Here is a 23,559-nt window from a genome sequence, read left to right as displayed (position 1 = left end):
AGCCTGTGCTCTGCAACAAGAGAAGCCACCGCAATGAGAAGCCCACGCACCGCAACGAAGAGTAGCCCCCGCTCGCCGCAACTAGAGAAAGCCCACGTGCAGCAACAAAGACCCAGCACAGCCAAAAATAAATAAATTAATTAAAAAAAAAAAAAAAGAAAAACAGGAAAACTCAAGGGAGGGACATTCTACTCTAAAAATGTCAAGATCATTAAAAAAAAAAAAAAAAGCCAAGAACTCAATTTTTCTCCAGATTATAGGAGACTAAAGATACATGACAACTAAATGCGATATGTGATCTTGGACCAGGGAGGTTAGGCATGGCTTTTGCGATAGATAATGTTAGGGCAATTGATGAAATATGAATAGGGTTTGTAGATTATAGTATCACGTCCATGTTAACTCATGCTTTTGAGCACTGTTCGGTGGTTATAAGGAGCATGATCTTGTTTGGGGAGATGCACACAAGTATTTACAGGTAGGGGCATTGTGTCTGCACCGTAGTCTCCTATATTTCAGGAGAAATTTGTTTATGTAGGAAGAATGATAAAGCAAATGCGGTAAAATGTTTGCATTTGGGAAAGTTAGATGAAAGGTATACAAGGACATCTTTGTGCTATTTGGCAACTTTTCTGTTTAGTCCGATACTTTCCCAAAAAAAAAAAAAATTAAGAGAAAGAAAGGAACTTAGATTGTATTCAAATAAAAATAAATTATGAGCTGTAAACTGTAAAAGAATGATTCCAAGAGCCGCACATAAAAATTAGTCTCACTATTGTGTAGCCTAACACCTTGGCAGGAAACCGAGGAGGTCTGGAGACAATGAACACCTTTCATGGTCAACGCCCTTCAAGGTCACTCAGCCCTGATGCCAGAACTGGTGTGAACCAGTCTGGCTGACTCTCACCTGGGCTGCTGCTGCCCCCTTTGTGCTGCCTCAAAAATGGAAAAGTCAGGGCCTCCTGCAGTGCCCGACACTCAGTAGGTGCTTGAGAACCCGGGTAGGCCCTATGGCTTGTTCTCTGAGAATCTTCTCTCACAATTTGACTCTTTATTTGCTTATCTATCCCCTCAACTAGAAGATAAAGTCCTTGAGAACAAGGGCACAACTGCTGTGGCTATTGAACACACATTGCCTAGTATATAGGACACTCAAAATACGGAGGACACACTTACACTTTATGACAATCAGGCATCCTGGGCGAAAAACGAGGACACGGAGCTGAATGGACAGCTCAACAGCCACAATATTTAAGAAAGGCAGGTGTCAGAGGGGGTGCCTCTCTGTGTTTGGCAAATGGACCATTAGTATCAAGAAACAATTCAATGTTGGTTTTCCTGACTGGGCCTTGATCGATACAGTGAGGGCAGTTGATCAAAAGAAACTTTTTTTATAGGAAACTAAAGACAGGATGATAAAGATAGCAAAAACATACAGGGACTTACTCTCTGCCAGGCACTGTGCTCGGGGCTTTATAGGTTCTCTCATTTAATGCATCATCCTGTTTAACCCCCGAAGCAACCTTGTGAGAGATACACTATTGTTGCCATTTTACAGATGGACAAACCAAGGCACAGAGAGGCCAAGAAACTTCCTCAAAGTCACACAGCTAGCTGGTGGCCAACCAGAATTTAAATCCACATGTGCTCAGTTCCAGAGCCTGAGCTCTTCACCAGTACACTGATGAGGCTGGCCTCTGAGCACCTATTTCGGAAACTCAAAAGGCCCAGGCTCCCTCCTGACTCATTCACTTATTCAGTAAATATTTACTGAAAGCTTTCAGGGGCCAGGCATTGTGCCAGGCACTGAAGGTAGAGCAATGAACGAGACAGACGAGGTCTGTATGGAGCTCACACTGTAGTGGGGGACATAAACCAAGAGTGAAAAAATATACATAAGATAATTTCACAGTGTGCACAGTACTGCCAAGACACAGTGAAGTGATGGAGGTTAAGTGGGTGGGGAGGCCCTACCTGAGGAGAACTGTTGGGAAGGGCTCTGCGGCGCTGGGGCTGTTTAAACCGGTGCTGGGGCTGTTTAAACCGACACCTGAGGGAGGAAGGAGACCCAGCTGAGCACAGATCCAGGGGGAGCTCTCCGGGCAGGACAAAAGTGAGCACTATGTCCCAGGCAAGAAAGAGCCTGACTTGTTCAACAAACAGCAAGGAGGCAGGACCAGGGAAGCGGGGGCGTGGAGAGGCAGGCGGGTGGCCCGTCCTACAGGGACTTGCGGGTTTTATTCTAAAAAGATGGGAAGCCACTTGTGGGTTTTAGGCCAGGGAATGAGATGTCCCAACTTAGCCAATTTTTTAAAAAATATCATTCTGGTTGCTGAGGGGCAGGGCAGGGGGTGGAGACCAGTCCAAGCAAGAGTGGCAGCGGCTTGGACTACAGAGGTGGCAATGGAAATGGAGAAACCAACACATTCAAGTTTGGGGCTTGAGCAACTGGGAATAGGATGGCATGATGTGAAAATGTTGGTTTCGTTTTCTGAGATGGGCAAGAGTAGAAAGAAACAGGTTGAGCCAGGGGTCGGGGGTAGGGGAGGCTTGAAATGTTCTGTTTTGGGCACAGCAGGTTTGAAGTCCCTATTAGAGTCACAGCGGGGGTTGTCACGTGGCCTGTCAAGCAGCCGGCTGAATGGAGGAGGAGTCTGGAACTCAGGGAGGAACTGAGCTCAGAGAGGCGAATTTGGGTGCAGACAGAGGGAGGCGACTTCGCAGAGCTGAAAGGGGTGGGCCCTGGTGCTGCGGGAGGCCTTTGGTCGTGGCCTCGCCTCTGCAGCCCCGGGCTGACGGGAAGCCTGCTGGAGGGGCTGTGTGCGGAGGCTTGCAGATGTGTGGCCGTGTGAGCGTGTGTTCTGCTCTGGCCCATTTCTCCAGGAGGTATCAGCAGCTGGGGCACCGGGGCTCGGCCACGGAGGACCCTGGTGACGGCCGGCAGGATCCAGGTGAGAAAGAAGGGAGAGGCAAGCGCCCGAACCGCTTTTGTAAGGGAGTGATACTGAGCGGACAGGGGTGTCCAAGCTGGTACAGGGGGCACTGAAGGCCGATGGTGATGGACAGTATAAAATGTGTGAAGTTGGTAAAAGAGAGGTCTGTGCGAAGTCAAAGACCTTCAGCTGCGGAGTACTGAGCCGGCGCTTCCCAAGCTTAATGTGCGTATATGTCATTCAGGGATCTCGTTAAGATGCAAATATGGATTCTGCAGGGCTAGGGGGGCCTGGAGATTCTGCATGTCTCACAAGCTCCTGGGTGATGCCCATGGTACCGGGTTTAGAGTAGCAAAGACCCACGGTCACTAAATCACTGCGTGACCTTGGCCTAGTCACCAAGTCTGACTGAACATCAGTTTCCTCAACTGTAAAGTGAAGGCCAAACTGAGGCTATTTAAGGCCCTTCTACCTTTAACATTCTTATTCTAAAGTAAAGGAAAAGGAAAAAATAATAAGTTAAATTAAACTTATCTGGGTAAATGACTGAAAGAAGGAGGAATATGTTAAAAATCTGTGTGCCAGATACTGTCCGAGGCCTTTTTCTCCTGTATTTCATTCATTCTAAGACATTAATTCACTTCGCTGTACAGTATACACTAACACAATCTGGTAAAGCAACTATATGCCAATAACAATTTTTTTAAAAATGAAAAAAGACATTAATTTTTTTCACCTTCAAATGTTTATAAAACAGGTGAGTTTTTTTAAAAATTGATGACGGATTCAGAGAAATGACAGCACATGTTAGTTAACGTTACACTATCTGTAGAATTTGCCTTATAAAAGTCTATTTGATTATTCAGATGCTGTAATTGTAATAGGAGAACAACGCTTTAGCTACATACACATTCAGAGCTCTCTGGAGTCTGCCACACCTCATGCTCCAGTCATTGCTAATGAGGCCACCAAGCACCTGGTGGCAGCAAAACCTAAGAACTGAGATTTTTTTTTTTTTAAAGAATGGCAAAAGCCCTGAGTAAAACATCAAACCTCAAACAGAACAAACTGATATTGGAGTAGCAGCCTCAACACTCAAATGAATCTCATTTACAAGGCAGAACACTCCAGCAAACGAAATAACAACCCTCTCAGAGACAAAGGGAGGGTGGATTCAACATGTTCTTAAAATGACAGGTAAAATGATGAAATGGTCATAATGCTTCATGCTAAGAATATGTGGAAAGGAGAAGATAAGAAATTCAAAATCTGCATTATAGAAAGTAAAACGCTGTATTAGAATGATAGCCATCTAAATGTTGTAAAAAAAAATTTTTTTTAACAGGATTCATTACAGTACCCCCAGTGAATCTGAATTGTAAAGCTATAGGTCTAGAGGCAGGGACAGAGGGATATGCCCTCAGCATGAATTAGGGGAAACCCTTAGCTTGAACTGTACAATCAGTCATGCAGCTAAATATAAACCCACCAGGAAAGCAGCACACAGGCAGATCTCTGCACTGAGCACACTGAAGGATGCTTCTCTTAATCATAAAGATACTGAAAAATTCATAAATAGGTAAACTAGAACAGCTTCTGCTAATTCACCTATTTAAACTATAATGCCACACCAATGAAGTCAAATTCAATCCCTATTTATACCGTCTGCAGGCTTCCTCCAATGTGTCCAAGACAAGAAAGTCTAAAATCCAGTATCAAGCATTTTTAACATTATTTTTTATACCTTTTGAATAGATACATCAAAAAGTTCTCTTTGATAAGTTATATTTAATTTAATAAGTCAAAAAATATAATTAGCTTGCTTCAACAGTCTCTCTTAAAATAAAGTCAAATTAATAGTCAACTTCTCTCCATTTGGTTAAAAATATTCCATATGATGGACAGGAAATGACCAAGGACACCACTGTCCAATGGTCAGGGAATAAATCCTGCTTTCTGCTCTGTCTCGCCTAGCCACTGATACTGACTTTGGCCACATTTCTTTCATCAATTTTCCAAGAAAAAGCAGTTGAGGGAAACAACAAATGAATCACTGGAAAATAGTCGTATAATTCATCCAATTAAGGCTCACATTTTTAAGAGGACAAGTGGCCCTGGCTCATTTGGAGCAGAGGGTCACTGCACAAGCTTTCAGCTCCACCTCTCAGGACTCCCAGTTACAGGAACTGCCCACGGCGGGGAGCACAGCTGACAGCTCAGGAGAAAGATGCAGGGTGAAACTGGATCAGCCCCTGCAGACTGACTACCACACACATCTCAGGATAGCAGAGCCTGCAGGGCAATAAGATAAGGGACATTTCAAGGCTGCTGGCCACAGAACCAAGCTACTGATGGGTCTCTGGAAGCAACATGGGGACCCTGACAGTGCCGGCTTATGGGCTGTTTCTTTTAGAGTCAAGAGGGTAGGACACATTTACTCATGAAAAGATTCTAAACAGGTAGCCTGTGGAAAAAGAATTAGACCCTTTGTTTTACAGGGATGTTCTTCTATTGTATTACCAAGGCACCTTAAAATTGGGTTATAGGAAATATGGTCAAATGAACTCTGGAGCTCTCTTTTTAATAAAACCACTCCAAATTTACACTGCTAGTAGGACCCTGGTTTCTGACCTGTTAGCTACTTGAGGAGCCATGACTGGTTAATCTCTGCAACCCCAGTTCATAAAACAGGGAGTGCTTTAGGCGTGATAACTGTACACCAAAGGTTTGTTGAATGAAAGACAAAACCTCCAGAGCCTCAAGTCAAATACTTTGCATTTATGTATGGTATGCTTTTAAATTCTTAACAGAATGTCACAAAACAATTCTACTTGATTAGATGTTAACTTTTTGCCAAACAATCTCCAGAGAAAATGAGTTATTAATCACAATTCACCTTTGAAGAGCATTAATATATTTAACAAATGATAAAAGCAAGAGTACCAAGCATTTTAACTCACATTATTTCATTTAACAAATACAGACTCATTTTTTTTCAAAAAGCCTAATCACCCCCTCACGGAGGGAAAAAATTAAACAAACAGGAAACACCTGTGCATTTACCCCCAAAACCAACAATCTTGAGTTGCACCAAAGAGATCCACAAATGTTCCTGGTCCTGTCACAGCAGACCCATAGTTTCCTGAGCCAAAGCCCTTTGCAGGCAAAAGCCTCAGATAGGTCAGCCATCACAAAAGCAAAGTTGTTTCATTTGGGCTGCCAGCGCACAAGGGTGTTTTTTGCTCTTACCCCAGAAGATGATAAAGACATGTAATGAAATTATCACTGTATTACCTATTTCAATGTCGCTGTCAATATTTAGCGTCTCATTAGAAGGAAACATGGTCCCTTTCTTGTAATGCTGCTTACAGACTTTCAATCCAATTCTGTTGTCTTCATTTTCTCCATAACCAAGGGTCCCCAGAGATAAATTCCTTAGCAGATGAAACTATTAAAAATAGTTACATAAAGACACTTATGAGCTTAACAAGTTTCATCAGAAGTTACAGCACATGGAATATACTTTTAGCTATTTTTTATTGTTTGTCTCATGTCCCTCAGTAGAACTCCCCAATGTAAAACACCACAAGGTAATTTTCTGGGCTTGAGCAGAAACACACGGCGTCACAGAACTCGAAACTAAAGTGCAGCCAGAGGCTCCCACCTACTCAGAGCCAAAGTCAAGGTCCTGCCTATCTCTCTGAACTCCCAGCCCACTACTGGCCACCGGCTCCACCCCCCCCCCCCCCCACCTCCAAAGCCACACTGACCTCCAGGCAGTTCTGGAGCTCTCTAGGCACAGTCCTGCCTGGGGCCTTTGCTGTTCCCTCTGCCTAGAAGCCCAGGTATCTATCTGCAAGGTTCACTTCTTCAGACCTTGACTCAAATATTACCGCCTCCATGAGGCCTTTCCTTACCACCCAAAGAAAACTGCAAACATCCATCTCCAGTGCACAGGCACCACCAGGCAGTCCAGGCTCCTCCCCTGCTTTATTCCAGTTATCATTTTCAACATACCTCTGAGGACCCAAGCCATCCACACCCACCGCTTACATTAACACAGCTTTACCATCTGCCTATCTGTACTACCAGGGCTTTACTGGCCCCTATCTTCATTAATATGAATTTATTATTCCAGGAAACTTTTGCCCAGGAACATAAAAATTGCAAATAACTGCATTGTTTACTTCAGGAACATCCCCAAACCTCATTTAAATAGATGATCATTTTGAAGATGTAGTCTAATAACTCCCAGGACTCTCTGAACATACCCCACCAAAACCCGCATCTTGTTATGCCCACCAATCCTAAACTATCATATGATGATCTTTACTCAATTCTTATCCAGCTCCCCTCACATTGAAAGACCTGCCTTAAACCAGACTTCAAAATCTATACCCGGACTTTGCACTCTACAATCTATGGAGAATGGTCAAGGGACCACCTCTGCCACCACTGTTAGCAGTGAGCTCAGTCTTGCTTCTCAACATGCGTTTTTTTGTTTGTTTGTTTGTTTGTTTTGGTGGTGTTTTCAAGGAGTCAGCATTCTGTACTATATTTTTCACTTCTTTTCATTTGTCTGGCTCTCCCCTCTAGAATTAAGCTCTATAAGGACAGGGGTTTTGTCTGTTTGATTCATGCTATATCCCCAATGTCTAGAACAGTACCTGGTACATACTAGGTACCCAAATATTTACTGAATGAGTAAACGAATGAATGAATGAATATGAAAGAATAAGAATTTCTCTCCTTTAAATATTTTCTTCAGGCCTACCAATCTGGTTTCTCAATACTACCTAGACACAAATATTATCATATCCTACTCCATATTCTTAAGGTTCAGCTAGGCTTATTAATGCTAAGACATCAAAATTGAGACGCTAGAATCTTAGATTTGGTCTCTCATTCATCAAACCTTCTGAGATTATAAGCCTATTTTTAGCTATCTGGCTATTTGATCTGCGGTAATCTCCCAATAGTAGTGGGTGGGAAGGGATAAATACAAACATAAAGCTTAGAGAAAAACTTAAAATAGGCATAATCTATTGTGTGGAAATGTAGCCACAGAAAAAGCAATAAACTTTTCTGGCAGACTATGCAAAACTTAAATCAGAATATGTTTATATATGTATAATTTTTTTCTTTGCTAAGATAACAGGTCAAGGATCAACATATTCTCAAAGTATAGGTAAGTCACAAGAAAATACTTGCCTGACTAATAGCAAAATAGATGCTCTCATAGGTGTCCTCTTGAGTATATACACTGCAACTGTATTCATCTTCATCTACACCGGAATATCCTTTCAAAAACAAGTGCTTAAAAGCAACAGTGTTTTCTTCTTTGAAAGCAACCACCAGCTGGTTACTTAAACCAAAACGAACAAGCTAGGAAAGAAAATCAAACAGAAGTATATGAATTTTACCATTTACCAGGGGAGGCAAATGCCTTCTTATTATCCTGAATCCTCACCTATAAACATCAGCCAGAAAAATCTCACTGCTTTGGTTTTTACTAATCATATCAATGTCAAAATACAGGAATTCTTTCCCCCCCCAGAAATAACCTCATCAAGCTAAATCAGCAACTCAAAATAGCATAGAATTAGAAGAAATGACCACTCCCAGTGACTAACAACCTTACTGGCCTTTAATGATGGAGAAGGAGAAGAGGAAGGAGGAATCCAAATCAGTTAAGTCTGAATCCATTTTTCTTTGTCTTTTTTTATAGTTTTGCTATTTTTTTCTTTTCAAAAAATTTTTAATTGAAATATAGTTGATTTACAATGTTGTGATAGCTTCAGATGTATGGCAAAGTGATTCAATTATATATATATATATATATATATATATATATATATATATATATATATATATATATATATATATATATTCTTTTTTGTATTCTCTTCCATTACGGGTTATTACAAGATATTGAGTACAGTTCCCTGTGCTGTACAGTAGGTCCTGGTTGGTTATCTAATTTGAATCTATTTTTCTTATACTTGCATTTCAAATTTATTGTTTTCAAAACTGATGGACATTTGAGCCTTGAACAATGCGGGGGTTAATCCAAGTATAATTTATAGTCCGCCCTGCGAATTCAAGGATTCAACCAACCATAGATCGTGGATCGTGTAGCACTGTAGTATTTACTACTGAAATACATCCTCGTATAAGTGAACCTGTGTGGTTCCAACCTGCTATGTTCAAGGGTCAACTGTGCTTAGTAAACCACTAATTCACGTGCTTGACTACTATTGGACAGTTAAATCTAAATGATTTCACATTTAGAAATTGTAAGTATTTTAAAAAATCATAACAATGTTTTGCACGTGGCTTTTGAAGAATGTTTTTGAAAAGTGGCCTGTATAGTACTTCCTCCAGCTAAGAGGTAATTGTCGTCAAAGGAATTCAATTCCTCTAGCTCTGCAAGAACTCATATGAGATTTACACCTAAGAGTTCCTGTCTCCAAGATCTACAGCATCAAAGCACCACAAAGGATAACAGGGGTCGCTCCACCTCCATGATGTCGACCCAAACATTGTCACCAAGCACCCACCTTCTTGTGAAAAAACTCCTACTTATTCCCCCTTATACTGTATCACAGTACAGGGTTAGATGCCGAGGGCTCTCTTCACCAGGAGTAAATGTATTCTTTCTGCCCTTAAGTTTGCTTCTTGGAATCCAACAAGTAGGGAAAATTAGCAGGCACTAAATGTTTACCCCCAAAACCCAGGAAATTCCAGCCTCTCTCTCCACTCACACTCAAATGCACGCTCTGTCACGTACTCTTTCGCACTCACTCTCACACACTCTCTCTCACACGTATACCCTCACGTGTGCCCTGCTGCTCTCGCTCTCTCTCCTTCTCACATCAACACACATATAGACACACACATGCCACGGCAGAAGTCAAACCTTTATAAACCCTGTCCCACACACCCTTCCCCATCTACCCACTTTATCTCCTCATCTGCTTGATAAGACAATGAGAGTCCAGAAAACTTAACACAAACCTTCACCATACTAAGTCACCAAATCAATTTGGGACTCTGCTATCATGTGTGAAACCAGCAAGTTCAACAAGATGACCTTGACATTTGTGTTACCTGCTGTCACTCCACGGTTCAACTACCAGACCTTTCAGATGAAACAAATGTTAATTTGCACATGCAAACTTACATAATTTTTTTAGTGATTTGTATTTTTTTTTAATTTATTTTTATTTTTGGCTCGGTTGGGTCTTCGTTGCTGCATGCAGTCTTTCTCTAGTTGCGGCGAGCGGGGGATACTATTCGTTGTGGTGTACAGGCTTCTCATTGCAATGGCTTCTCTTGTTGCAGAGCACGGGCTCTAGAGCACAGGCTCAGTAGTTGTGGCACATGGGCTTAGTTGCTCTGCAGCATGTGGGATCTTCCCGGACCAGGGATCGAACCCTTATTCCCTGCATTGGCAGGCGGATTCTTAACCACTGCGCCACCAGGGAAGTCCCTGTATTTTTTATCTTTTAAATTTTGCCTGACTTTTTAAAAAGGCTAAATAATTAAAAATAGTTACCACTTTTCAGCAATTATCACACTCCAGGCACTGTACTAACTGCTTTACATGCACTATCTCTCACTTACTAACACAACAATCTTATGAAAATGTTAATACTGTTAACCCCACTTTACATATGTGGAAACTGAGATTTAGTCTCATTACACTGCCCAAGACACCTAACTAGAATGAAAGCCAGGCCTAAATCCAAAGTCATTTTTATTTATTATGTTACAGGAGTTCCATCTGCTGAAAAAATCTGACTTTAAGACTCCTGTTAAAGAATTTAGGTGCTAGCTTTCCAGACCTGCAACTATTGTTCGAGAATGTACATAGATGACACTCTTAGCATCTGAGCCTCACCAGATCACATTCCTCAAATACCAAGTCAAAGGATTGAGCCATTGCTTAACCCAGCTATTCTAAGGAAAATATCAGATAAGAAGTCCCACAACATCCAACCTGTGCTGAAAGCTAAGCAACCAAAGGCTAAAGATTCTTTCAAGCATGTGATGTCTATCAATGGTGCCTGTAGGAACTGCCAGAAAAGGAAAGGTCACGTTGCTTTTCAAAAGCTAAAAAAGTAAACCGGGGAAACAATACACACGTGATTGTTTGGGGGTTTTATTAAATACTGACATACAAATGAAAAAAAAAAAACTGGTACACACACATGAATCAAGTTCTTCAATCGATGTTTACTGAGTGCTTATTCTGTGCGAAGCGGGGATACAAAGTGGGCAAGGTTGACACGGCATAGTGCTGAATAACAGCTCTTATGTCCTGAGTGCCAGGCACTGTGCCTAAAATTTATAATTTTTATTTCTCACTTAATTTCCCAATACCCCCTGAGGGAGATATTACACTGGACTCCACAAGAACAGGGATTTTTTTTTTTTCTTTTTTCCCCACTACTATGCATTCAGGAACTGGAATAGTGGCCATCACAATGTCAGAGTCAAATACCGAATCTGTCCATCCCATTTTATACACCTGCAACCTGAAGTCAGATACTTTATCCAGGTTGAAACAGAAAAGTGTGAGAGCGGGGATCCAAACCAGGTTTGTTTGACTCACCTGTTAGTTCTCTTGACCACATGGCCTACAACCTCTCAAACTGAAATGCTGCCAACTTAACTCTAGAAGTGGGGAATATTAGAGCCACTCTTCCCATGCTCCTAGCTAAGCTAAAGAAACCCAAAAAGTGAATAGGGAGTGAATAACTTGACCAAGACAGCAGCATTCGATTTGCTGCTATTTTAAGCTACCACCTTATTTAGACTCAAAGCTCATTACCTCAATTTTGGGAATGAGAGAACATGGAGGTAGAATCTCTGCTTGGAACTACCTCCATCTGGCATCAAGAACAGGAAATGTTCTCCATCCTGTTGTTCACAGAACAAGCAAAGATCAACATGTATGGCCCCAAATCAGGTCAGGGGTAGGATTTTCCAAGCATCTCTCAGTAGAGGAGAGAAACCCTGGAGGGGGAGATCATGAGGTCCCCTTCCTGCGATGGCAGGACGAAACACCCCCTACAGAGCAAGCGTGAAGAGATGATGGAGGATTGGTCAAATAATTTCATTTTTTAAAAGGGGCTGGCAGAAAAGTGCATTCTAGCCCCACTAACTAGATCTTAAGATTTGCTGAAGCTATAAGACAGAAAAAGAATTACACATTAAGTGCAGCCTGGCAAAGATTGTGAATTTAAGACCTGATTATGAAATCAATGGAGGAGATAATATTCTGTACCAGGTAAAAACAAGATACCACTCTAATAATATACAAAGAATACGGGAGAGAAAGAGCAGATCTAGCAAAAGAATGTAGACAGCTCTCTCAAGATTATAAATTACTGCAGAATGCAGAGTAGGAATGTCTAAAAAAAAAAGTTTCCTTCCCATCAACCGCGATAAAACAGAACCCATCCCATTAGACTTGAGGATGGAGTGCTAAAAGAGACAGAAAAAGAGGAGGAGGGAAAAGTGGGATTTGAAGGAAAGAAAGATATTTGAGAAATCTGTTCCAATTACATATCACCCAAGTAGCAAAACTTATTAGAATGACCCTACAGGGGAACACAAGTTTAATCCACCACAATTTTGTTAGGGGAGGCCGGGTACAGTTACACCAAAAAGTAAACGATCGATTCCCAGAAATATTCTATTAAAAGTGAAATCAGTGATGTGGCCAGCAAGGGGTACTAGTGAACTAAGAAAAACCACGCGTTGAGTGATCAGGCAAGGCTGGCGGGGGAGGTGGACTTCAAATAGCACCTGCAGGATGAGGGAGAAAAAGAATCCCTCTGGACTTGGAGAAACAGCAGGGCAGGGACGAGAATCACTGGGTGGGGCCGTCTGTCTGGGATGTGGGGAGGAAACAGGAGATGAAAACCTGCTGGAAAGGCACGTTGAAGGAGACTGTGGAAATCTGTGAATTTCAGGCCACAGAGTCAAAATTTTGTTCTGTGGGAAATAGGGCTCTACAGAAGTTTCTGAGCAGGAGAGAGACAATAAAAGCATTCTAAGAAAAATTAATCTGACATGTATTGAATGGACTGGTGCATATGGAGCTAAAAAAAGGTAGGCCTAAAATGAATTCCAGAAGCAGCCTAGCTAACTTATGTGTATTCCTCGAGTGCAAACTCTGAAGATCAACATATGGAAAGAAACAGCATTTGAATAAGAGTGCAGACTCTAGAGCCAGACTGCCGGAGCTCAAATCCCGGCTCTGCCACTTGCTGAATGGCCATAGGCAAATTACTCAGCTCTTTTTGGTTCAGTTTCCTCATCCATACAAAGGGGGTAAAAACTGAACCTACCTCATGGGTTCCAGTGAGGATGGAATGAGCTAACACACATAAAGCACTTACTGTGCCTGGCACACGGAACAGCTAGGCTACGTGTGAGCTGTCAGCAGTGGTAAGACATTCACAGCTTATACTCTCAAGACAATGCAGAGCATACGAGGTGCTTCATACACATTTTTAATTAACTAACAATGTAAGAGTTTGTGCTAGAGAGAAGATAGTGAATATGGCAAAACATAAAGAGATACAGTTTTGAAGGAAGACTCCATGGGATTTAGTAGTTATCAGGACAAAAAAGGTAAGTCAAAGAGGGTGATGATATTTTATGCCTAGGTAAGTTACAATTTTAGTAACATTAATAGATCAAAAACTTGAAATGACAGCTGGTTTGGCAAGAGAAGTAATTGGGGAAAAATTAAAATTAACCAAATAGCAAAAGGGGACATTATTTCTCCTTCTTCCAAACAATAGTAGCAATGCACCTACTTTATAGGTAGGTTGCCAAAGTTAAAACCTCAAAACCAAGAATTAAAATGAAAAAAATTTTCAAAGAAAATAGCTAAGCATATACATTTAACACTGGCCCTGTCTCTCATCTTTGTTTCTTTGGAAGTAACTTGTTTACCCTAAAACGTGATGAGCTGGTACAGCATGTCATGCAGTGACAAGACCTCTTTCTGAACACAGGATAAAGATGCAACTTCAGTCATGGCAGGAGCCGCCTCTCTCATTTCTAAAACTATATGGAAGTGATTTTTAGAAAGGTATTTACTTTTGTGTTCCAGAAATCACATCTTTACAAACAGTTTTTACACTGATGACAGAATGATTATTTTCCCATGGAGCCTAATATCCCAAATTAGTACTGTTTTTAAAAGGATGCGTGTTTCAAATGTAGTTACCTACAGAGAAGCCTCCCTAAAACTGTTTCAGTAGCACAGGCCCCAAAACTAGATGACAACTGATAATAAAGTGCTTAACAATATGAATTTAAACAAAAGGTCCCAGTGTAGTTTTTAGACACTCCTGATAGTGCCTGGGAAAGGGGATGGGGCGTAGGTAAGGTGGGGGAGTGTTTACTTAAGCACTTAGCTACTAATGAAAAGAAAATTTAGCATTCCATAAATCCAAAATCAAAACAGTCCAAAATGCAGATTTCCGAAGTGTATTTATATAAGATGTGTTTGAATAAAGATGAAAGATTTCAAGAACACAGATCACTTTGGACTGGGCAGCCTTCACGAGCCCTGTGCCTCATTCAGATATAGAAACCCTACCCCCCCCTTCAGATTTAGTATTATCTATATTTACAGAACCTGTGAGAGATGACCTCAGAGTCCCTTATTAAAACAAAGTAGGCATCTAAACCGAACTTCGACCTACCACCTGCCCTCCAGAATCAATATAATTTTACAGGTTTATGAACATGAGCGTGGCCTTTTCGGGACAAAAGTCAAGTGGCAGAACATGGGAAAACAGTTTCCTCTTGGGGTAAGAAAAAGAGCAAATAGGGGCTTCCCTGGTGGCGCAGTGGTTGAGAGTCTGCCTGCCAATGCAGGGGACACGGGTTCGAGCCCTGGTCTGGGAAGATCCCACATGCCGCGGAGCGGCTGGGCCCGTGAGCCACAATTACTGAGCCTGCGCATCTGGAGCCTGTGCTCCGCAACAAGAGAGGCCGCGATAGTGAGAGGCCCGCGCACCGCGATGAAGAGTGGCCCCCGCTTGCCACAACTGGAGAAAGCCCTCGCAGAGAAACGAAGACACAACACAGCCATAAATAAATAAATAAATAAATAAAATTAAAAAAAAAAAAAAAAAGAAAAAGAACAAATGAACTGATAATATAATTTACCTGTGTGGTGACCATGACTATCTTCAAAATCTGCAAACCCATTTTCCACGGAATCTGTTGTCTGGCTCGGAATTTTTCACAAGGGTTCATGAAGTAAAACTTCAGGTCTTCTCTCAGACATTCTTCTTTCACCTCAGAATCAAGATGAGCCATTGCACCTCTGCCAAAGAAGATTAATTTTTAAATACACAAAAGAGCCTGTCCATCAGAAAGCCCTAATACTTTCCATTCACATGCTTTACCCATTCTTACAAGCAAAACTCTCTCCAGCCAGTGAAGTCCTTTTCACTTTAGAAATCTGAAAATGATTCAGGACCTTCTATCACCTGCCTTTACATATAGCTACCCATCTTGTTCCAAGTGACCATTATCAAAATTATAAAAATAGGATTTTATTTGCAAGACCTGTCAATTCCTACATCCTAACAGATAGCATTCACCTGTCACTGGAGTATTAACAAAAACTAGGTGGGATACTTTTGTGATATGCTAGGTGTGAAATCACAGAAATTTAGTACAGACTAATGGAATTAAATTGTTACGGAAATACAGAATCTCTGTTCTATAACTCTCTGTTCTATAATCCTTGAAAGAAGGATTATGTCTCTTTTTTTTTTGCATGATATATCAGTGATTATAAGATCCCAAATTATAAATATCTTTAAAGTTAAAATAGCATCTCTCTATTTATGCCCAATCATATAATTGTGTCACCCTATATATTAGCAAAATTTTGCTTTTACTATTTCAAGGACTCTGGACTCAGAAATGGGCACATGACTCAAGCTAGGCCAAAAAGAAACAATGAAATGTGGTCACAAGACTGTAATTATAACCAATGGAAGAGATGTGGTCTTTCCACTAAGTAGTCCCCAAAATGGGGTGTGCAAAACAATCCACTGGGAGAATAGAAAATATTAGTACTTCTATTTTATTCTTTATCTTAAAAACAAACAAACAGAAAAATGAGCTCTGCTAATACTATAACATATAAAATAACAGTAGTATATAGTAGCATATAATTTATAAATAATATATACACATTGGGGATATGTGCTTAACTTTTATTGTTGAATGCATAATCAGCAAAGTTTGGGGATCACAGACTTAAAGCATAGGCTGAGTCTAGAATTCCTGGAAGTCATCTCACCATCTCGCCTGGAAGCCAGCATAGGAGAGCTTGCCAAAGAGTGGAGCTAACACAGAACAGTTAAGATTGCCTAATGACAATGTTTGAGTTCCTGGAGCTAGCTGTGCCTGAAGCCATGATTCCAAGACTTTCAAGTTGAGCCAATAAACACTCTTTGGACCTTAAGCCTGTTTAAGTTTGATTTCTGTTTCTTGCAACAGGAAGTATCTTGATGGTAAGTTTAATGAATAAACTCTATTAAGTTTAGCCGACCATTCAAGTTAATCATTTCTTGGAAAGTTGTTATAATTGGGGGTCATTCTTAGGGATCTTCTCACCTAAAATATCTTAATGACATTTTTATATTGACTTATGACCTATGTTATTTAGCTTGACTAACAAATTTAAAAGAAGCTCAAAAAAAAAAAAAAACAAGAGAGACTATATTAAGGCTTATTTTAAGACTTTTTAAGGCTTATACTCAGTTGTTAATGATTTTCTATTTTTAAGTTAATATTTAGACCTACTATTTCCAGAATTAGTAGGCCAGGTTATTTTGCTGGAAAGAAGAAGGGAGGGAAGGAAGGAGGTAGGGAGGGAGGGAGAGGGAAAGGAAGGGAAGGACACATACTGAGAAATGATGGTCACAATCCAGCCCTTTGAGCCTCTTGCCTTGGTGAGCCAGGGAATGTTAAACTGTGAGCTTGCTTCGTTCAGGGGGCTCCAGATTGGAATTGCCCTCGTCTCCTAGCAAACACATGCAGACCTCTCCAGACGCTCATCCTAGGACTTGGGGAGCTCTAACAAATAACTTGTAAAACATGTTGACTAACAGGTACTAATACATACCAGGCCCATGAAGAAACCAAGTAGCATGAAGCAGTCAACTTAAGAAACAGCAGAAACAGGGCCAAGCATATCAGAATCAGACGCAGATTAGAAAACAACCACGCTTACCATATTTAAAGACATAGAGATAAAAATATCTATAAGAAAGCCTTGGGAAAAACAAAAAAAAATGAAAAATCAATGACCAAAATGAGTCTCATTTCAAAAGAAAAGGAAGACTTTTTAAATGTGTTTGCCCTGCAGCTGCTATAGTTACCTCCTGATTCGATCTAACCAACTTACTGAACACTTACTGTGCTGAGCGATTTTGCTGGGTGCTCGGGACACAAAGCTGAATAGATGCTCAGCATCCAGTAGGAGAGACAGACTTGTGAGTGCAAATTCACAAGTTATCAAATAGCTCAGTGGCTGCTGTACCATAAGTATACAAAGTATTATGGAGGCAGGGGTCTGCCTCTGGGGAGACAGGTTCAGAGCCAGAGGGGGAATCCCGTAACATGTCCTAATACACGGAGTGGCAGGTGCTACGGAGCACTTGATGAAGAGCATTGATCAAGGGAGGCATTTCCAGGAAGAAGGTGGCGTCTTAACTGTGCCGAAGAGCCACATCCTCCAATACGAACCTTCAGACCCCTGAGAACAGGCCTGTGGAAGCCTCGCGGGCATGTCTGAGCGATACCGAATCCAGCGTCAACCACCATCACCTCAGTGGAACTGTGTTGCTAATGTATTCATCCTGATGATTCACAATGTCTTTTCATTTAGTAAAATAAAAAGGGCATCTGAGAAGTTGTGATAGAACCCTGAGAATAAAGGCATGGAAACTCCTCCCCCGAACATACCCTCGGCCTCTAGCGTGAGAAACACTGTACTGAAGAAAGAGGAAGTTGTTTCCTGGAAAACAGTGGCGTGAAACACAGGGTAGTAGGTCAAGTGCTTGGTGAATGCCTTGTGAGCCAAGCTCTGACAGAGACATTTCCCTGCCTTCCAGGAGCTCCGTCCAGTGGAAGGGAGAGATGTGAAGAGATAAAAGTATAATAAAATGTGTCAAGTGATATAACTGAAGTATGCATTGAGGGCCCTGGAACAAAGAGAAGGGAATTGATGCAGCCCAATTGCTCCAAGAGGCTCCAAGTAATTCTTCCAGCTGCTGGTTTCCTCAACTAATGTGGCCACTAAATGTTCAGGAAATGATAACTGATCTTAATATTACCCTAAGAAACCTGATTAAGAAGGTAAGTCTTGGCCAAGAAAAAAAAAAGTAAAGTAGCAGATAATGAACATGGGGATCACTCACTGTATTAAATTATTTACACTAATTATTTTAAAACTTCCAGAAGTTTTTCAATTAGGTGTTTAGAGAAGAGCTGCAGTACTCATAGCACTGTGAAGAATAAAAAGAAAAATGAAAAAGCTAGCATGAAAACCTTTCCCCTCAAGCGTGCAGGAGCCAGTAGTTGAAATATAGGATAGTACTAGTCAAATGTGATCAACTGATGATACAATGATAAAACTACAGAAAAAATATTAATGATATTTTGGTTCAAAAATTCTGGTATCTCAAGGAAAATGCAAATGTGTAAGCTTTCTAAACTCTACATTTCTGAAGGCACTTTATTGCCCCACTCGTCTCAATTTGTGGGTTTTCCCTAGTTCCCCAGTAGGTGAAGGGTGTTAAACATGGGCACGCACAGGTGCACACACAGCTACACATCTTATCACTATAACAAAAATACAACGGTGCCGAAAAAAAAAAAAAAATGCCAAGTGAAAAGAGGGAACACTAAAAAACAGAGACAGGACAATATCATAAGACTAAAACATTAAAACATTCCTGCATTTGACACATACTTATCCAACACCCTCTAGGGCTAAGCACCGGGCTGGATGTTTGGTACAGGAGGCTTGAAAGCTGCAATCACAACTTGGTAAGCAAGAATTAGATCAGCAGGAGGAATACTGCAACTTCCATCAAAAACGATGAAAATCACCAACAGGTTTAGAAAAGGACAGAGAGCTGCTAACTGGTGGGCACACAACCAGGAGAAGTGACTACACCATAAAAACAGTCAAGGAACAGAAATCCATGAAGATCTAAGTTACACTGATCCATCAATCGCAGGGCAGTCACGCAACTGAAATTGCAGGAAATAAATAAGAGCAATCACGACTCTTATGGATAATTTTTGTTTCACGAAACCATGGGAAACACAGATTTGTATAAGCTTAATAAATGGCACAAAAACCCAAATATCAAAGGAAGAAAACACAGTATTTGTAAGAGTAAAAACAAGATCTGGAATAGAATGGAAAGTCATCCGCACAGTGGGCTAAATAAAAGCTAGAGAAGTTGGACTTAGGAAGGAAGCCTGACACTGGTACTGTGGGGAGAAGTCAGGAAGGAAGCCCATCAGAGCTACCATCAGTTATTAAGAAAATCTACTCTTTCCCCAGATAATCAGGACTGTGTGATGTCACCTAATTTTAAGCCCATCATATGACCAAGGGCAACTCCAGCTTTATCAAATCAATGACCAAAAGAGTCTATGGAAGCTTGAAGTTTTGAAAAAAGCAAAACAGAACAAATTCCTGGAAATTCTTAACCTCTAGGAACTTGTGAAGGTTTCTGACCTTTGCCTCAGAAAAATGCACACATCAGTCTCAGCAATGGTACCTTGTTCCCATTAGCATGATCTACTTAGCAAATAAGCTAACCAGCTCAGACTGCTACTGATTTTCAGCTTGTATGACCCTTACCCTACTCAAAAAGAGGGATGAAAGTTTGTTTTCTACTGCAGTGGCCTCCAAAGTGGGGTGCATGCACACAAGTCGGGTATGCAAGACCACCCAATGGGATGTGAGAAGACAGGGCTAGGGCTTCTAATTGTATTAACCAAGCAAAAGTAAGTTAAGATTTACAAGTTTCAGTGTATGAATTATACACCTAAGATACCCTCATGTGGTCAGAAAGCCAGATGCCTGTATTTCGATTAGGTGCACAAGGCAATCTGGGGGAAGATAGCAAGTTCCCGGAGTATGGTGCCCTCATTGCTTTTCAGCAGATTCCCACCACTTAGGGTTTACATTGGCCCATTTAAGCATTTGTTAGAGTATATTATCCACTTTAGCTAAACCTCACAAAATGGACATAAAGATTCTTGCAAAACATTAGACTCCTTGTAAAACTAATGTAAGCCTAAATTAACATCAAGAAAATGGGAGAGCTAATACTCCCCTAATACAACCTTTGTTGGCCATGAGTTAAAAAGAGATGAAAAGCAAATCCGATCTGAAAAGAAGTTGGGAAAAAAACCCAGATTTATCAAGAAAGTATTTACAGTATTGACTAAATCTACTATTGTTGAACCTTGCCCTAAGTGTATATACTGCACCTAAGATATTAGGTAATGATACTGTGAAGTCATAATGATATTATAAAGTCACTGCATTTAGCATTTTTTCTTAACATCCTCATCTATCTCAGCCCTTAAAATGTTCATTTTACCTGTTTTATAGTATATATGGTTTTAGATACAGTATACAAATAAATATCCATTCAGAGAGAGTAGATGTTCTTTTAACTGGTGGGGATAAGTTATCAAAAATATTTGGGACTACTTCTCTAGTGTTTCAGAACTGCAGCCGCACCTGAGATGTGGTTTCTCTTTTGTTATCCCAGCTGATATTATAAACTCCTTAGCTAGAGAGAAATTGATGTCTGTTCCCCCAGCTCCAACAAATAAATGGAAAATAATCTTGATAGGCAACCCTTCTCCTATCAGGCCTGTATAGGTATCATGTACTGATGTAGCAGCACTAGAAGTAGAATGTTTTTTCTAATCCACAACTAGCACTTCCTAGTCACAGAAGATGGGGCAGGGGAAGCAGGGTGAACCAGTTCCCACACCTGTCCTTCTTCCTGCATCCTCATCACAGTGAACAGTACCACCAGGCTGCCTTCTGGGAACCGACATCTGTGTAGCTCTGCATGACCTGGTCCCACTGTCATTTCCCCCCCAAACTTAAGTGTGTACTTCATTTTAAATGGACTATAATGAACCCCTCTTCTGATTTCTGCCCCTTAGGGGCAACCACTTTTATCTGCTTTGTTGATGTTTTTGTTGTTATTTACTTTAACATTTCTAAATAATGCCATTTCACTATTTTTTCCTCTTTAGGATATTATCAATTTATATCCTGCTATGGAAAATAGGGATGTAGCTCTTACAGCTGCCCCACCCCAGCCAACACACACATTTCACCTCCCCACTCATTGTCCCAACAAAGTTTTAATAAAAATTTGATAATAAATATTCAGATAAATTAACATTCAGAACTTATGAAGTGAATATACAAATACTCTTCAGAGTTCAGCTATCAGTACAACTATGATTTTATTTTTATTTATATATATATATATTTTTTTTAATAAATTTATTTTATTTATTTATTTTTGGCTGCATTGGGTCTTCGTTGCTGTGCGCGGGCCTCTCACTACAGTGGCCTCCCTTGTTGCGGAGCACAGGCTCTAGGCGCACAGGCTTCAGCAGTCATGGCACGCGGGCTCAGTAGTTATGGCTCACAGTCTCTAAAGTACAGGCTCAGTAGTTGTGGCGCACGGGCTTAGTTGCTCTGTGGCATGTGGGATCTTCTCGGACCAGGGCTCGAACCTGTGTCTCCTGCATTGGCAGGTGGATTCTTAAGCACTGCGCCACCAGGGAAGCCCCCAGTACACTATGATTTTATATTCTCTCTTATAAAAATTTTTTTCTGGAGTTAATTGCCTTTTTCTCCATTTGCTTAGTTTTCCATATACCAACCAGGACTTTATCACCAAACTCCAGCTGAATCTGCCAGCTCCTTTCAGTACAGTCAACCAAGCTGGGCATCCTGTCAATTCCCTTCTCCTCCCAGGGACATCATTCCTGGAGCCCTCATCCTCCTGTTCCAACTACATGGGTTGCTTTCTAATCCTTATTCAAGGCCATCAATTTGGGAATTCCCTTCATCTCCTTCCTAAACTGGATTCTGCATTCTCCTATCAGGCCCATATAGGTATCATGTATTGATGTAGCAGCACTAGAAGTAGAAGCATTTCCTGGATCCCATTTCCACCTCTTTCTTTTCTCCCTCATTTTTGTGGAGAGTATCCTTCAATCCCTTCCTGTGACAGGAAGTCTGGAAGGTAAATTTTGAGACCTCCCATGACAGACACTGCTAGCTGCCACCCAGTATCTATTCATTCCTCCCTTCTCTCTGATTTTGTCTAAGGCAGGAATGTATTTATAGCCAGGACAGAATAACTCAAAGTATTAGAGCTAGACAAGAACTCAGATCATTGTTTTCACACCTGGTTGCACACCAAGTCACCGGGGGCACCTCAAAAGTACTGATGCCCTGCTTCTCCCCTCAGAGATTCTGGCCTGATTGGTGTGGGTGCAGCCTGGGCATGGGGGTATTTAAAAAGCTCCCCAGGTGATTCTAACGTGCATCCAGTTTGAAATCCTTACCTTAGAGATTACTTGTTCCTATCTCCTCATTTTACAAACAAGGCAACTAAGGTGCCCTGAGGTTGCGACATGCCCCTGACCATAAGGATCCAATTTAGAATAAGAATTAGATCCAAGAATCCAATAAGAATCCTTGTCCGGTGTTCTTTCTGATCCCTGAGTTAATATTTCTTAAAGGGCAATGGCCTGTAAGATGGTCACGAATGAAGGAAAAAAAATGTTACATTCAAATAAACTAATGTTTCCAACATAATTTCTCTTACTTAACACAGTGTGGTACTTTGGCAGACCACAGCATCCTAGTCTGTAAATTCAGGAGACTTCTAAATGTTACTGAAAGGAGAAGGAAAAAGCAAGTAAAGCCATGATGGAATGAACCCAGCATTTACCTTCCTCGAGGTACTTTTGTGCTTCAGATTCTCTAGAGCAAACACTGGGTTTCCGTTCTAAACCCGCTCAGAGGGAACCATCGCCGGCTGCAGATTCCAGCGGCCATTTCTCAGGTCTTGGCTTGGTGGCTTGGCAGCACTTGATCCAGCTACCCACCACGTCCCTGGAATAACCTCATCTCTCCACTTCTAGGATATCCCACTCCCCTAGTTTGCTTCCTACCTCACTGGGCTTCTCTGGCTCTCCTTTACTGGCTCCCTTTCCATCTGACTTCCAGATGCCAGAGTGCCTCAGGACAGTCCACGGCACTCCTATCCTCTATCCTCCCTTCTAGAAGAGTTCGTGGAGTCCTGTGGCTTTAAATACTATCCACAGGATGTGGACTTTCACATTTGCATCTCCGGCAAATCTCTCTCTTGAACAGACTCCCTTACCCAACCTCTTCCTTGAAACTCCACCCACATGACTAATAGGTTTCTCATACCAACCCTCCACCCTCTTCTCCGCACATCTGCTCAATGCCTGATCACACACTCTTATCTATACG

The 23,559-nt window shown here is 41.2% G+C and overlaps 1 protein-coding gene across 4 annotated transcripts in view; it reads right to left on the bottom strand.

Moving 5' to 3' along the window:
* Positions 1-23,559, bottom strand: part of MCOLN2 (mucolipin TRP cation channel 2) — a 64,803-nt gene that overhangs the window by 32,625 nt on the left and 8,619 nt on the right. For all 4 annotated transcript variants that reach the window (XM_082408520.1, XM_082408518.1, XM_082408519.1 and 1 more), the window contains exons 2-4: positions 15,135-15,294; positions 8,145-8,318; positions 6,228-6,381 (exon numbers count right to left, since the gene is read on the bottom strand). In XM_082408520.1, the coding sequence (XP_082264646.1) occupies positions 6,228-6,381; positions 8,145-8,318; positions 15,135-15,287 (481 nt within the window). In that variant the 5' untranslated portion in view covers positions 15,288-15,294. The remainder of the gene's footprint in view (positions 1-6,227; positions 6,382-8,144; positions 8,319-15,134; positions 15,295-23,559) is intronic.

This window comes from Balaenoptera borealis, assembly GCF_965194805.1.
Source record: "Balaenoptera borealis genome assembly, chromosome: 1".
NCBI classification, from domain to species: domain Eukaryota; kingdom Metazoa; phylum Chordata; class Mammalia; order Artiodactyla; family Balaenopteridae; genus Balaenoptera; species Balaenoptera borealis.
Note: the sequence above shows the minus strand (reverse complement) of the source record. Positions and strands in the feature narration are given on the sequence as shown.